Source organism: Dendrobium catenatum, unplaced genomic scaffold, assembly GCF_001605985.2.
Source record: "Dendrobium catenatum unplaced genomic scaffold, ASM160598v2 fragScaff_scaffold_847, whole genome shotgun sequence".
Classification (NCBI taxonomy): Eukaryota; Viridiplantae; Streptophyta; class Magnoliopsida; order Asparagales; family Orchidaceae; genus Dendrobium; species Dendrobium catenatum.
The window spans coordinates 6,172,007-6,184,037 of NW_021319309.1; the positions used below are offsets into that span (position 1 = coordinate 6,172,007).

General features: G+C 37.5%; 1 protein-coding gene and 1 pseudogene across 1 annotated transcript; both read right to left on the reverse strand.

Moving 5' to 3' along the window:
• Positions 1-2,109: 2,109 nt before the first annotated feature.
• Positions 2,110-4,198, reverse strand: LOC110111515 (nuclear transcription factor Y subunit C-5-like). Its single transcript, XM_020843430.2, has 3 exons — positions 3,889-4,198; positions 3,019-3,080; positions 2,110-2,334 (listed from the first exon to the last, which is right to left on the reverse strand). Exons 1-3 carry the CDS (start codon positions 4,196-4,198, stop codon positions 2,110-2,112), a joined length of 597 nt encoding a protein of 198 aa, XP_020699089.2.
• A 7,044-nt stretch (positions 4,199-11,242) lies between these two features.
• Positions 11,243-11,762, reverse strand: LOC110111514 (annotated as a pseudogene).
• Positions 11,763-12,031: the final 269 nt, after the last annotated feature.

Consider the following 12,031-nt stretch of genomic DNA (forward strand, 5'->3'; position numbering starts at 1 on the left):
AACCATTTGGTCATCCAATTTATGATTTGAACCTTCTAAAAGCTCTTTGGGTCTTTGATTTGGACTCATTTGTGCTCTTATTGAGTCGAATTTGATGTCGTTAGTTCGTGTTTTAGAGACGTTCAGTTCGACTATAAGTACTGAAATCGGAGTTCGGATGGTCCCATATTTGATTTTGGAAGTTTCCAAATTGATTTTGCCTCGAGATTCATGCACGATCATGATTAATCTTTTAGGATATATCAACTATAATTAGCAAAGAATGTTAGAAGGACCGTAGTCGATGGGCGACATTGGTCAGAAAGACTTTTGTCTTGCGACGAAGGTCGGAAGGACCCTACATAGTTAGCATGCAACAATGGTTAGAAAGTCCGTTGTCTGACAATGGGGGTCGAAAGAATAACCTTAGTCGACGAGCGACAGAGGTTAGAAGGATCGTAATCGGCTACTGATAGTGGCCAAAAATATAGTAGTCAACGTGCGACAGTGATCAGAAAGACCATTGTCTGGCGACAGAGGTCGGAAGGACTATAGTTGACCACTGGGTGGAAGTCCAACGACGATATGTGACCAGGTAGAAATCTAACGTTTGTTGGTGGTCGGGTGTAAGTCTAACAATAATTGGAAGCTGGGTGGAAGTCCAGTATCAGTTGGTGGTCAGATAGAAGTCCAGCGTCAGCCGGTGGACGAGCGGAAGTACAGCGATAGAACAACGATGGTCGGTGGTCCCATATTTGTCTCGTCGAGCCGATCGATTCAAGTATAAGCATGTCACCTTTGGAAACCATTTGGTCATCCAATTTATGATTTGAACCTTCTAAAAGCTCTTTGGGTCTTTGATTTGGACTCATTTGTGCTCTTATTGAGTCGAATTTGATGTCGTTAGTTCGTGTTTTAGAGACGTTCAGTTCGACTATAAGTACTGAAATCGGAGTTCGGATGGTCCCATATTTGATTTCGGAATTGAAGTTTCCAAATTGATTTTGCCTCGAGATTCATGCCCAATCATGATTAATTTTTTAGGATATATCAACTATAATTAGCAAACTAGACAGTCAATTATAATTATATCTCATAAAAAAATTAGCATAAATATATAGACAGTGCAAATGGTCGAGCACCAGCTGTGAGCATCTAAATAGGAAAAATTATTCCGTCAGGTTACCTGACGTAGAGCTACATCAGGTAGCCTATAATATGTTGCCACGTGCACTTTTCCTGTACCGCGTGGCCCGACAACCCGACTCGGACCGAATCCGGGATTACTATGTTCGCGTATTGCTCTGTATTTGCTCAGTATTGCTAGGTATTACTCTGTTTTGCTTGGCAATAATGAGAAATACCGCTATGTGAAGACCAATATCGACCAATACCGAGCAATACCAAGTTATTGCTCGGTATTGGTCTTCACATAATAGTATTTTTGGTTTTTGTCGAGCAAAATCGACCAATACCTAGCAATATCGAGGTACGCAAACTCCCGGGTCGGTTCCGGGTCGGGTCGTCGGGCCGCGCGGTACAGGAAAAGTGCACGTGGCGACATATTATAGGCTACCTGATGTAGCTATACGTCAGGTAACATGACGGAATAATTTTTCTCTAAATAAACTAGCCACATTGAGTGAGAAATTTTATAGCTCCGTGGTCTCTTAAGAGGATTGTAAAAGAAGAAAGGGGGCGGGGTTACAGTGAAGCTCTCCAAGTCTCCATATTCATTGAAGCAAGAAATAATCACTCCACTAGGGCTCATGCATGGGAATATAAATTGGAGCAGGCCAGGTGGGATAAGTTTCCAACTTAGTGCTCGTGGGAGAGAAGCGTAGAATAAGAGGGTCAGAGTTAGCGGGAGAGGAGCACACCATAAATTAATGGAGGAGGCAAAATAACACCTAAATCCACCTAGGGGTGCAACCGAGTCAAGCCGACTCGTGAGGAGGCTCGGACTCGACTCGATAACAGGCTCGACGAGTCGAGCTTATCAAGCTTGCGAGTCAAGCTCGAACACGAGTTCGAGCTCGACAGCTAATCGAGCTCGAACACACGTCAGACTTGACTCGTCGGCTCGACGAGCAGCTCGATGGCCAAGATCGCGCGCGGGAAATTCAAATATCAGGGCTCGAAATCGAAACAACGGTAGTGCACGCCTGGATCAACGGCGGACGAGCTCGGGATGACGGGTGTACGCGACTGCAAGCTCAGGGCAATGGATATCGATGGCATAGCTCGTCCAGAGCTCGTCGGATCTCGAAACGTTGGTTCTGGACGGCGGACAAGCTCAGGACGATGGGCGGCGCGGCTGAGAGCTCGATGACGACGGACGCGATGGCGGACGAGCTCGGGACGTAACCACGGATCTCAGAACATTGGTTCTGACGTCACGTCAATTTTCGACGACGGGCGGCGCGACTAGGAGCTCGATGACGACGGACGCGATGGCGAACGAGCTCGGGACGTCAGTTTTCAACGGTGGTTCTTGATGGCGGACGAGCTCGGGACGTCGGTTTCGACGGCGGATGCTACGACTTCAGGAGACGAATCTCGACGGCAGACATATGAGCTCGATGACGGATGTTACGACGGGCTCGATAATCGAGCTCGACGAGCCGCTCGATATGACGACGATTCGAGCTCTAGCTCGGATTTTGAACTCGACTCGAGTTCGAGCTCGAGCTCGGGTTTTTATTGTCGAGCTCGACTCGAACACCCCCTGGCTCGAGCTCGACTCGACTCGTTTGCACCCCTAAATCCACCCCTGTATCTTAGTATTTATCATTTTTCTTTATGCTTAATGTGTGTATTAATCAAAAGCTCTTTTTTATGAAAATATAAAGATTTATGTAAATTATATTTCAAAAATTCTATACTACCATATAAAAATGATCTGTGTTTCTTCCCAAATAAAATTTCGATCATATAATTTATGATTTGGATCATAATCATACATCCAATAAATATTAGTATTTAGTGTTATTATTAGGTTATCATTAGCTTATTCGATACATGGACACACACACATACATGCGAGGGGCGGAACTCCCTTGAGCTCAAGGGTGGAACCCCCTTGAACATGTTCGATTCATCTACAAGTTTATAAAAAAAAAAAATTAGAGATTAGATTATTTTGAATTTAACTCTGTAAGTTTTGAACTCAAATATTAATTCAACATATGATCTGATAAAATTTCTAATGACATATCCACATATTTATTATGCATATAGAAGTTTTTAATAATATAAACCAATTGATCATATGCATAACAAATTTATTTTATGTAGAATAATGAATGTCTAAATCATACACATGAATATAAATCATATGTACTTGTATAAAAAAGCCTTAACAATTAATTTCACCTTATGTATTTGATTAATTAAAATGCTTGAATAGAAATAATCTTAAAATCATTTACTTTTATATCTTATTAAAATAAAGCAATTACGTGCTAAAAAATTTATAACAATAGACAAAAAATATGCAAATATCAACCTATACATAAAAAATAATAGAAATTTTCTTTTTTTTTTTGACATTTAGGTCATTTAAGGCAAACTCACGCACACAACGCATACACATAGACTCGAACTTTGGACCTCTTAGTTTGAAGCCTAAGCTCTCAACCAATAGGCCAAGGAGAGTTGTGTATAATAGAAATTTTCAGGAGACGTAAAACATCTCCTCATTTATTTAAACACCTAAAACATTCCTTCACGAATCTCAAAGCACATATTACTAATATTAGAAACACAAAACATCTCCACATTTATTTAGACACTCAGATATATATAAACTAAGTTTAGATATAAAAAAAAAAGGCAATAAAACTACGAATTCAAGCTGGAGAAGGACAGTGGCAATGTAGCATAAGGTAAGGCCACCTCAATTATTGCCGTGGTACCGCGGTTCAGGCGGATCAAGCGGATCACCGGGGATCGCCGTAGAGGAGCTGGCTCCATGAGCTCCTCTGTGGTTCTTCCTTTTTCTATCCACAAGGAAGTCACAATGGCCTGTTTCTTTGGCTGCAGCAACGATATCACGCTTTTCGATAGTCTGACGATTCGACTTCTGGGCGTGAGCCCACGCTTTCTCGGTGAGCTCCTGGATGAACATCTCACAGGCACGTTCACATATCACAGGCGTCTCCTTGGCGGCAGCCGCGTGTTGTGGCGGCAGCGGCTTTTTGTGGCCTTTTCGATCCATTGAGATCGATGTGAGTGGGCGTTGCTGTGAATCAAGGTTTCAATCAGATCAAGAGGGGAAGCCTTGGCTAGATTTGGATGGAGAGGAGGAGGTAGTTATATATAGAAGGAAAAGAGATTTTTTTGGATAGCGAGATCAAAAACCCAAATACTCAGGCGTATAATGAGAGAAGGTGACATGTAAGTTTGAATGATTCATTTATCATATTGAAAAAAAAATTAAAAAAAAAACTACTCCCAAAAAATAAATCATATTTTAAAAAATTTATGATGAATTTTATAGTTTTAAAATCTATTTATTTTAAAATAAGTATAATATTATTTTAAATTTAACAGAAACATGTAAGAATTTTATTGAGAATGTCAGTAAAACAACAATTGCTTCCAGAACTAATGCATTACTAATCAATAATCATAGTAGCATCAGCCAAAACATTTTATCGGTTTTATTAAGAGATGGGGATTGTTTTTGTCAGGTATAAGAAGAATTCATCAAGGTACCCATCCTACTATTATAGTGCCATGTCAACAACAAAAGACATGCAATCACATACCTGTAAGGTACATGTGTGGAAAACCTTTTGAATAAATATGAACATGATTAAGCAAATCTATTATATCCAAGCACTCATAGTATATCTTTTTCTACTTTCGTCTCACTACTCTAGCAAGAAAAGATATGTGCCTTCATATTTTTCAATCTATTTTTTTATGTTGACAAGATTATAGTAACTAGTTGATGTAGGGTGTTTTAGGATTTAGGATTTAGTAATGTGAACTTAGGATGAGTTGGGCAAAGGAATACACAAAAGAATACAATTTGCAGTTTTTTAAAACTTTTCAATTTAGACAAAGATTGGTGATTTTTAATGCAAAATAAGAAAAAGCACCACATTCATTCTAAATAATAACTTAAAAGTTGTCAGAATCTAAAATTTCCTACGAAATCTGAGAACAAAAAAAAAAAAAAAATCCATGAAAATAAGAAATAGCTAGTAACGAACTTAACAATATCAATGACGCACACAAATAAATCCTTACACATTTTATAAGAAAGAACAAGGATAGAAATCATCAATTGAAAGTATAGTTTTCATGACAACAAGGAGAATTAACCTCCCGAAGTTATCATTAAGACATGTAGAAAGCTTAAAGAATCTACATCCAACAATATGCATAAGAATTAAGAGCAAACTTGAAAATTTTCATTCAATTGTTCAATCATCCAATGAAGCTTATATACATCATTAGCCCTATTTATAGCCCAAGAAAATCCAAAACAAGTAAATTATATGAATCTCCTCAGATCTAACATAATATTACAAGTTTCAATCCCAAAAACTTGAATTCCAGCAAGAGCATTAAATTTCTTACCATAGTTTCAACAAAATAATGAGTTTCCAATTAAAAAAAAAATACTCTACTAATATTGGATTTTCAACTAAAATACAAAAAGAAAATCAATCAGTGAACGAAGCTACAATACCGAATAAGCATATAAGGCAAATCGAGAATTGCTTTAGTTCCGATTATGGGAATAGAAGAAATCCTAGCAGTCGAAAATTGCTACAGTAACTTGCATCCAAGTTAAAATAGTTTATGGAAACAATAAACCGTGAAGTTCCAAATTAGTTGATGGACAACTCAGAAGATCAATTGTGTGCTAAAATAGGAAATCAGATACCAACAGTTGAATTGAAATAACTTGTAGTAGTAAGTCGAAGTTAATGTGGTAATCATTCTTTCAGATAAAACCTGATACAATAATTTGGGTGCAAGCAACTTTTTTTGGTGAACAAATCCATGAATAATTTTATATCACACACTGATAAATTAATACTCTAATTTCTTTGAGAATATGCATAAAAATTGAGAGCAGCAGCAACAACAACAACAACATCAAGCCTTTATCCCACTACGTGGGGTCGGCTACATGAATCCTTTTTCTCCATTGTGTCCTATTAAAGGTCAAATTCTCGTTTAAATCTAATAAAGAAAGGTCATTCCTAATATTTTCTAACCAGGTCTTTTTAGGTCTACCCCTACCTTTCTTAATATAAGTCAAATCTAATACCTCTACTCTCTTAACTGGGTCGTCGGAAGGCCGCCTTTTTATGTGACCAAACCATCTAAGGCGACTCTCTCTAATCTTATCTTCTACTGGAGCTACTCCAACCTTTTCATGTATATGCTCATTTCGTATCCTATCTGTAAGGGTAAAGCCACTCATCCACCTGAGCATCCTCATCTCTGTCACACTTAACTTAGTATTATGCTTCTCTTTTAATGGCCAACATTCGGCACCATAAAGCATTGCAGGCCTCACTATCATCTTATAGAATTTTCCCTTAAGTTTGAGGGGTACTTTTCTATCACACAACAAGACCGATGTATTCCTCCACTTCAATCATCCAACTTGAATTCTGTTGATAATATCCCCATCTATTTCACCATCACTCTGAACAATAGATCCAAGATATCTAAAACGTGTACTCTTATTAATGACTTGATCGCCCAAAGTCACAATCCCTTCAGTAGGTCTATTACTACTAAAATTACACTCCATATATTTCGTTTTAGATCTACTCAAGCGAAAATCTTTAGACTCTAAGGTTGACCTCCATAATTCAAGTTTACCTTCAACTCCCTCTCTAGTCTTATCAACAAGAAGAATATCATCAGCAAAAAGCATACACCAAGGTACATCATCTTGCAAATGTCTAGTGAGAACATCCATGACTAAAGCAAAAAGATATGGGCTTAAGGCTGATCCTTGATGTAACCCAACCGAAATAGGGAAATACTTGGTCAATCCACCTTGTGTTTGAACACAAGTAATAGCTCCTGCATACATATCTTTAATGATTTGAATATAAGCATTATTGACTCCTTTCTTTTCAAGAACTCTCCATAGCACTTCTCTTGGAACTTTATCATATGCTTTTTCTAAATCAATAAATATCATATGTAGATCCTCCTTATTTTCTCTATATTTCTCCATCAAACCTCTTAATAAATGTATGGCTTCCATAGTCGACCTACCCGGAACGAATCCAAATTGATTTTGAGAAACATTAGTATCAAGTCGCAACCTATGCTCCATAACTCCCTCCCATATTTTTAAAGTATGACACATTAACTTAATACCTCTATAATTCGTGCAATCCTGTGCATCGCCTTTATTCTTAAAAATAGGAATTAATACACTCATTCTCCACTCATCTGGCATCTTTTTAGTCTTCAAAATAGTATTAAAAAGTTTAGTAAGCCAAGAAATCCCTTCATCTCCTAAGCATTTCCACATCTCTATTGGAATATCATCATGTCCAACAGCTTTTCCACCCTTCATTCTATTTAAAGCCTCTCTAACTTCAGTTTTACTAATACGCCGATAAAAACAGAAATCTTTACTTTCATTTAGGGTGCTAAGGTCATTATAGTCAATCTTATTTTCACACTCTTCATTAAAAAGTTTAGCAAAATATCTCATCCACCTTTGTTGAATATCATCTTCTAAGAAAAGTATTTTTTGATCTTCATCCTTAATACACTTCACTTGAACTAAATCCTTACTACTCCTATCTCTTTGTTTGGCTAACTTATACATATATTTTTCTCCCTCCTTAGTATTTAATCTATTATATAAATTGCTAAAAGCTAATGTCTTTGCATCAAAGAGATATTTTATTATAGAAATAAATTTATTATAGTTAAGATTATGCAATTATCAGCATATACACATATAAATAATAGAAATTTATAGGAGATATTGGAGATGCATAACAATCAAAACATAAAATAATAGATAACATAAAAGAACTCCCTAACTATTTAGGCTTAATTTGGGACGATTTTTTTACTGCTTTTTAAATGAGCATTTTAATACAAAAATGTTAAAAATCTATTTTGAAAAGCATTAAGAAACCTAAGAAAGTTGTCAAGCTTTAAACACTTTAAAAACAAATTAAAGATTAATGTCGGACGACTTTCTCATGCACTCCTTCTTAAAGAAACTTTCTAGTAAATAAAAAATCATCCCACCCATGCCAAAATTTGGATAAACAAAATAATTTAACTGTGAAAGGTAGGAAAGGTCAGCGACATTATAAAAGGCAGTAGGGCATACAGTTTTGCCACCTCAAATATGGATGCACGCCTGCACATATATGGCAGTGCAACGAATCAACCGGCCCACCAAGGATCGCCTTATAAGAAACAGCCTTCTCCCTCCCCTTCTCTCTTTTGGTAGTTGGTACTATATCCACAAGGAAGTTAAAAATGTCTGTTCAGCCTATCGCAGCTCCAATATCTTTTTTTTTTTAGAGTTCGACACTTGTTCTTCTCGGCGTAATTAAGTCAATCCCCTGTTGGTGAGCACGAGCATGAACATCTCGCAGGCACGTGTGAAGACCACCAGAGCCTCGTTAGCCTTCATTATCTTCTTGATGCGAGCTAGTGGGAGATTATGGTTTTTGAAATCTCCGGCCAGTTTCTTTGATCTCATGACTCGTATGGACCCAGAAGATTTGAAGTTGTTGTTGTTGTTGTTGCTGCTGCTGGTAGAGATCATGATAGGTGGCTTTGTAGGGTGCCACGGAGTTGGCAGAGTAGGGCACAAAGTCTGTGACGCCGATTGCCTTTAGCGTGCAGTGGCTTTACTGATCCATCGAGATCAATACAAGTGTGCTTCACCGTGAATCGAGATATCAATATGATCAAGAGGGTGTGCTGAAATTTAACTATCTATTAAAACCTGAATGAGTTCAATTCAACTCAAAATTAAATCTTATAATTTCAACTTAAATTAAATTTAACTCTATATTAATTTTGAGTCTACCCAATATTAATTTTTTAATTAATTATAAAATAAATATAATTGCTATATTGTATATTACTGACAAAAAATTATCTTGATCAGACATGAATCTAAGAATCTTGATGCAAACTTGAATTGAAAAATTATGAAATTAAATTGGAACCATTCAAACTCCAATTTTACTATTTTAGTAAGCTTGTAGTTAAATTGAGAAGATGAACCCAATGACATCAAATCCGAGCCCAAATAAGCAAAAATCAAAGGTCTAAAGAATTTTTGAAAGTTTTAGAGCATTAATTGGATGACTAAATAAAATTCAAACCGTCTAGCTACTTTTGAAATTTTAAGTTTTTTTTTTCTTCAATTTCTGGCGCAAAAAAATCCCGTCGGAAATATTTTTATAGCGACAAATTCGGCGGAAATGTTTCCGGTGAATTATTTTGCATCGGAAAGCTTTTCCGACGTGCGTTAAACATGCGAAAAGATTTCCGCCACAAATCCATTGGAAATGCTAATTTCCCACAAATTTTGGCCATTTTTCCCTTGAAAATGGCCGCCGGAAAATGACGTTTTTCCTGTAGTGAATCAATATTGTGGGAATTAATATGGAAGAGTTATGGAGCTTGAAGAATCATGAAGCTCAACCCTTGCACCATTTTGAAACCACTAACGAGCCTCCCTCCAACCATTGTAGCCAATTAACTACGTTCCCCTCGACCATATAGTTGCCCGACTACAGCCCTTCCAACCTCCATCACCCGTCAACTATAGTTTTTCAAACCACTATTGTCGGACAACGATCCTTCTGACCTCTATCTCTTGCCGACTATAGTCTCTTCGACCATTATCGCCCGACTATAGTTCTTTGGACCAACGTTTCTCGCCGTCTGTAATCTATCTGACCACCATCGCCCAACAACCGTCCTTTTGATCTTCCTCGCTCGACTACAGTCTGTCAGACCACCATCGCCAGAATAATGTCCCTTCGACCACCGTCACTTGCGGATTATGATCGCTTCGAGCACTATCACTCAACTACGATCCTTTTTACCATCATCATCCAACCACGATCCTACCAACAAAACAAGCAGGATAATACTCTCTTGAGAACAATTGTCGTGTGATTCTCCAATTATTTAATGTGTTTTATGCAATGTATATTTTTTATATTGAGCCAACGCCCTCCTACAATGAAGGGTGTTATTTGTAATTAACCAAAAACGCTATTGGAATCATTTCGACTGGAAATGATCCCGTGATTTTTCTTAATTTCTGAAACTTTTTACGTAAAAATTATGGTGCCTTTTATGAACGTTGCACCCTTGTTCTTTAATCTTTTTGTGTGATGATCTTCGTACAAAGCTATGACACAAAACTTTATATTTCTCTTCCACCATGAATATTCCAGGATGCAACAATTACAATATAATATTATGTATGTTGTGAAACTGTTGAAAATATTTATTTATGATTTATACAGATGGTATTTGAGCATGAAACAACTAAAAAAAGATTATAGTTGGGTATATTAAATGTTTGCTTAGCAAATTTTAAATATGTTACTAATTCTAAAATAGTTTTAAAATGATTGAGGATTTACAAACTAATAATCCTTGTAGATTATTACCTTCATATGACCTATTTTTCTTCTGTTGATATAGATTCTCCTCATTATCTTTCCTCCGATTTGCCATTCATCCTCTCAATTATGAGAGGAAGAGAGTGAGAGAGCCATCTAATTAATGATTGAAGAGGGAAGTTTAGCTAGAGTTTATTTGATTTAAAGAAATCATTTGTTTCTGAAAAAAATGATTACAAAAACTGTTATCTAATGTAATTAAGGTGTAAAATAAATAAATAAATTTAGAAAATTCAATAAAAATATAGCAACCCTAATATAATCAACTAACGAACATTTTCAATTACAAATCCCAAAGCACATAATATAATAATAGAGAACGCAAAATATCTCCACATAAATTTAGGAGAGATTATTATGTACAGAGTCAGAACGTGTTTGGAGGTCAATTCAGATGCATCATATCATACAATGCATTGTGTATTGGATAATTTGACGCATCCGAATTGACCTCTGAACGTATCTGTACTCCGCACACCGCACGTCATTTTTTTTTAAAAAATTTAGATACTCAAGAAATTAGGCTATGAAAACTAGTGAAGGCCAACAACATCATAGAAGGCAGCAGGGCACTCATTTTGCCACCTCTATTACTGTTGCATGTAGTAGTGCGACGAATGAATCTCCCCACAAAGGATTGCCTTGGGAACAGCCTTATCCCTCCCCTCCTCCCTCGGTAGCCGGAACTATATCCACAAGGAAGTCAAAAATGTCTGTTTGGCCGATTGCTGCGGCGATATCATTTCTTTGGAGAGTTCGACGCTTGTTCTTCACGGCGTGAGTCCACCCCTTTTGGGTGAGCTGGAGGATGAACATCTCGCAGGCCCGTGCGAAGACCACCGGCGCCTCGGCGGCGATCATCTTCACGTCCTCGTCAGCCTTCATTATCTTCTTGATGCGAGCCAGTGGGAGATTCTGGTTTTTGAAATTTTTGGTTTGCTCGATCTCGCGGTACTGATTGGCCCATAAGGTTCGCAGTTCTTGTTGTTGTTGCTGGTGGTAGAAATGCTGATAGGTAGCTTGGTAGGGTGTTGCAGCGCCGGCGACCGGATTGGGCAGAGAGCCGCCATCACCGATTGCTTGGGGCGTGTTGTAGTTTTGTTGATCCATTGAGATTGATTCGAGTGGGCGTCGTTTTCAGTCGAGGTTTTAGTCTGATCTAGAGGGGAAGCGGATGATGGATTTGAATGAAGAAGATAAGCTAGTTATATAGAAGGAAAGAGAGAATTTTTAGGGCAGGGAGATTAGAAACCCAAATACTAGGACGTGTTGCAAATTTAAAATGAGGCTAGCCGTTAATATGGCGTAAGAAAAAATATGGACCGGACGTTAAGAGAGAAAAGTAACGGATAAGGTTTAATATTTTTTATTGATTTTTT

Coding starts and splice junctions, on each gene's coding strand:
- LOC110111515 (XM_020843430.2), bottom strand. CDS start 4,198: ATGGATCGAAAAGGCCACAAAAAGCCGCTGCCGCCACAACACGCGGCT. Junction 3,081..3,888: donor GCCTGAACCGCGGTACCACG/GCAATAATTGAG, acceptor ATAAACTTGTAG/ATGAATCGAACATGTTCAAG. Junction 2,335..3,018: donor GGGAGTTCCGCCCCTCGCAT/GTATGTGTGTGT, acceptor TTACGTCCCGAG/CTCGTCCGCCATCGCGTCCG.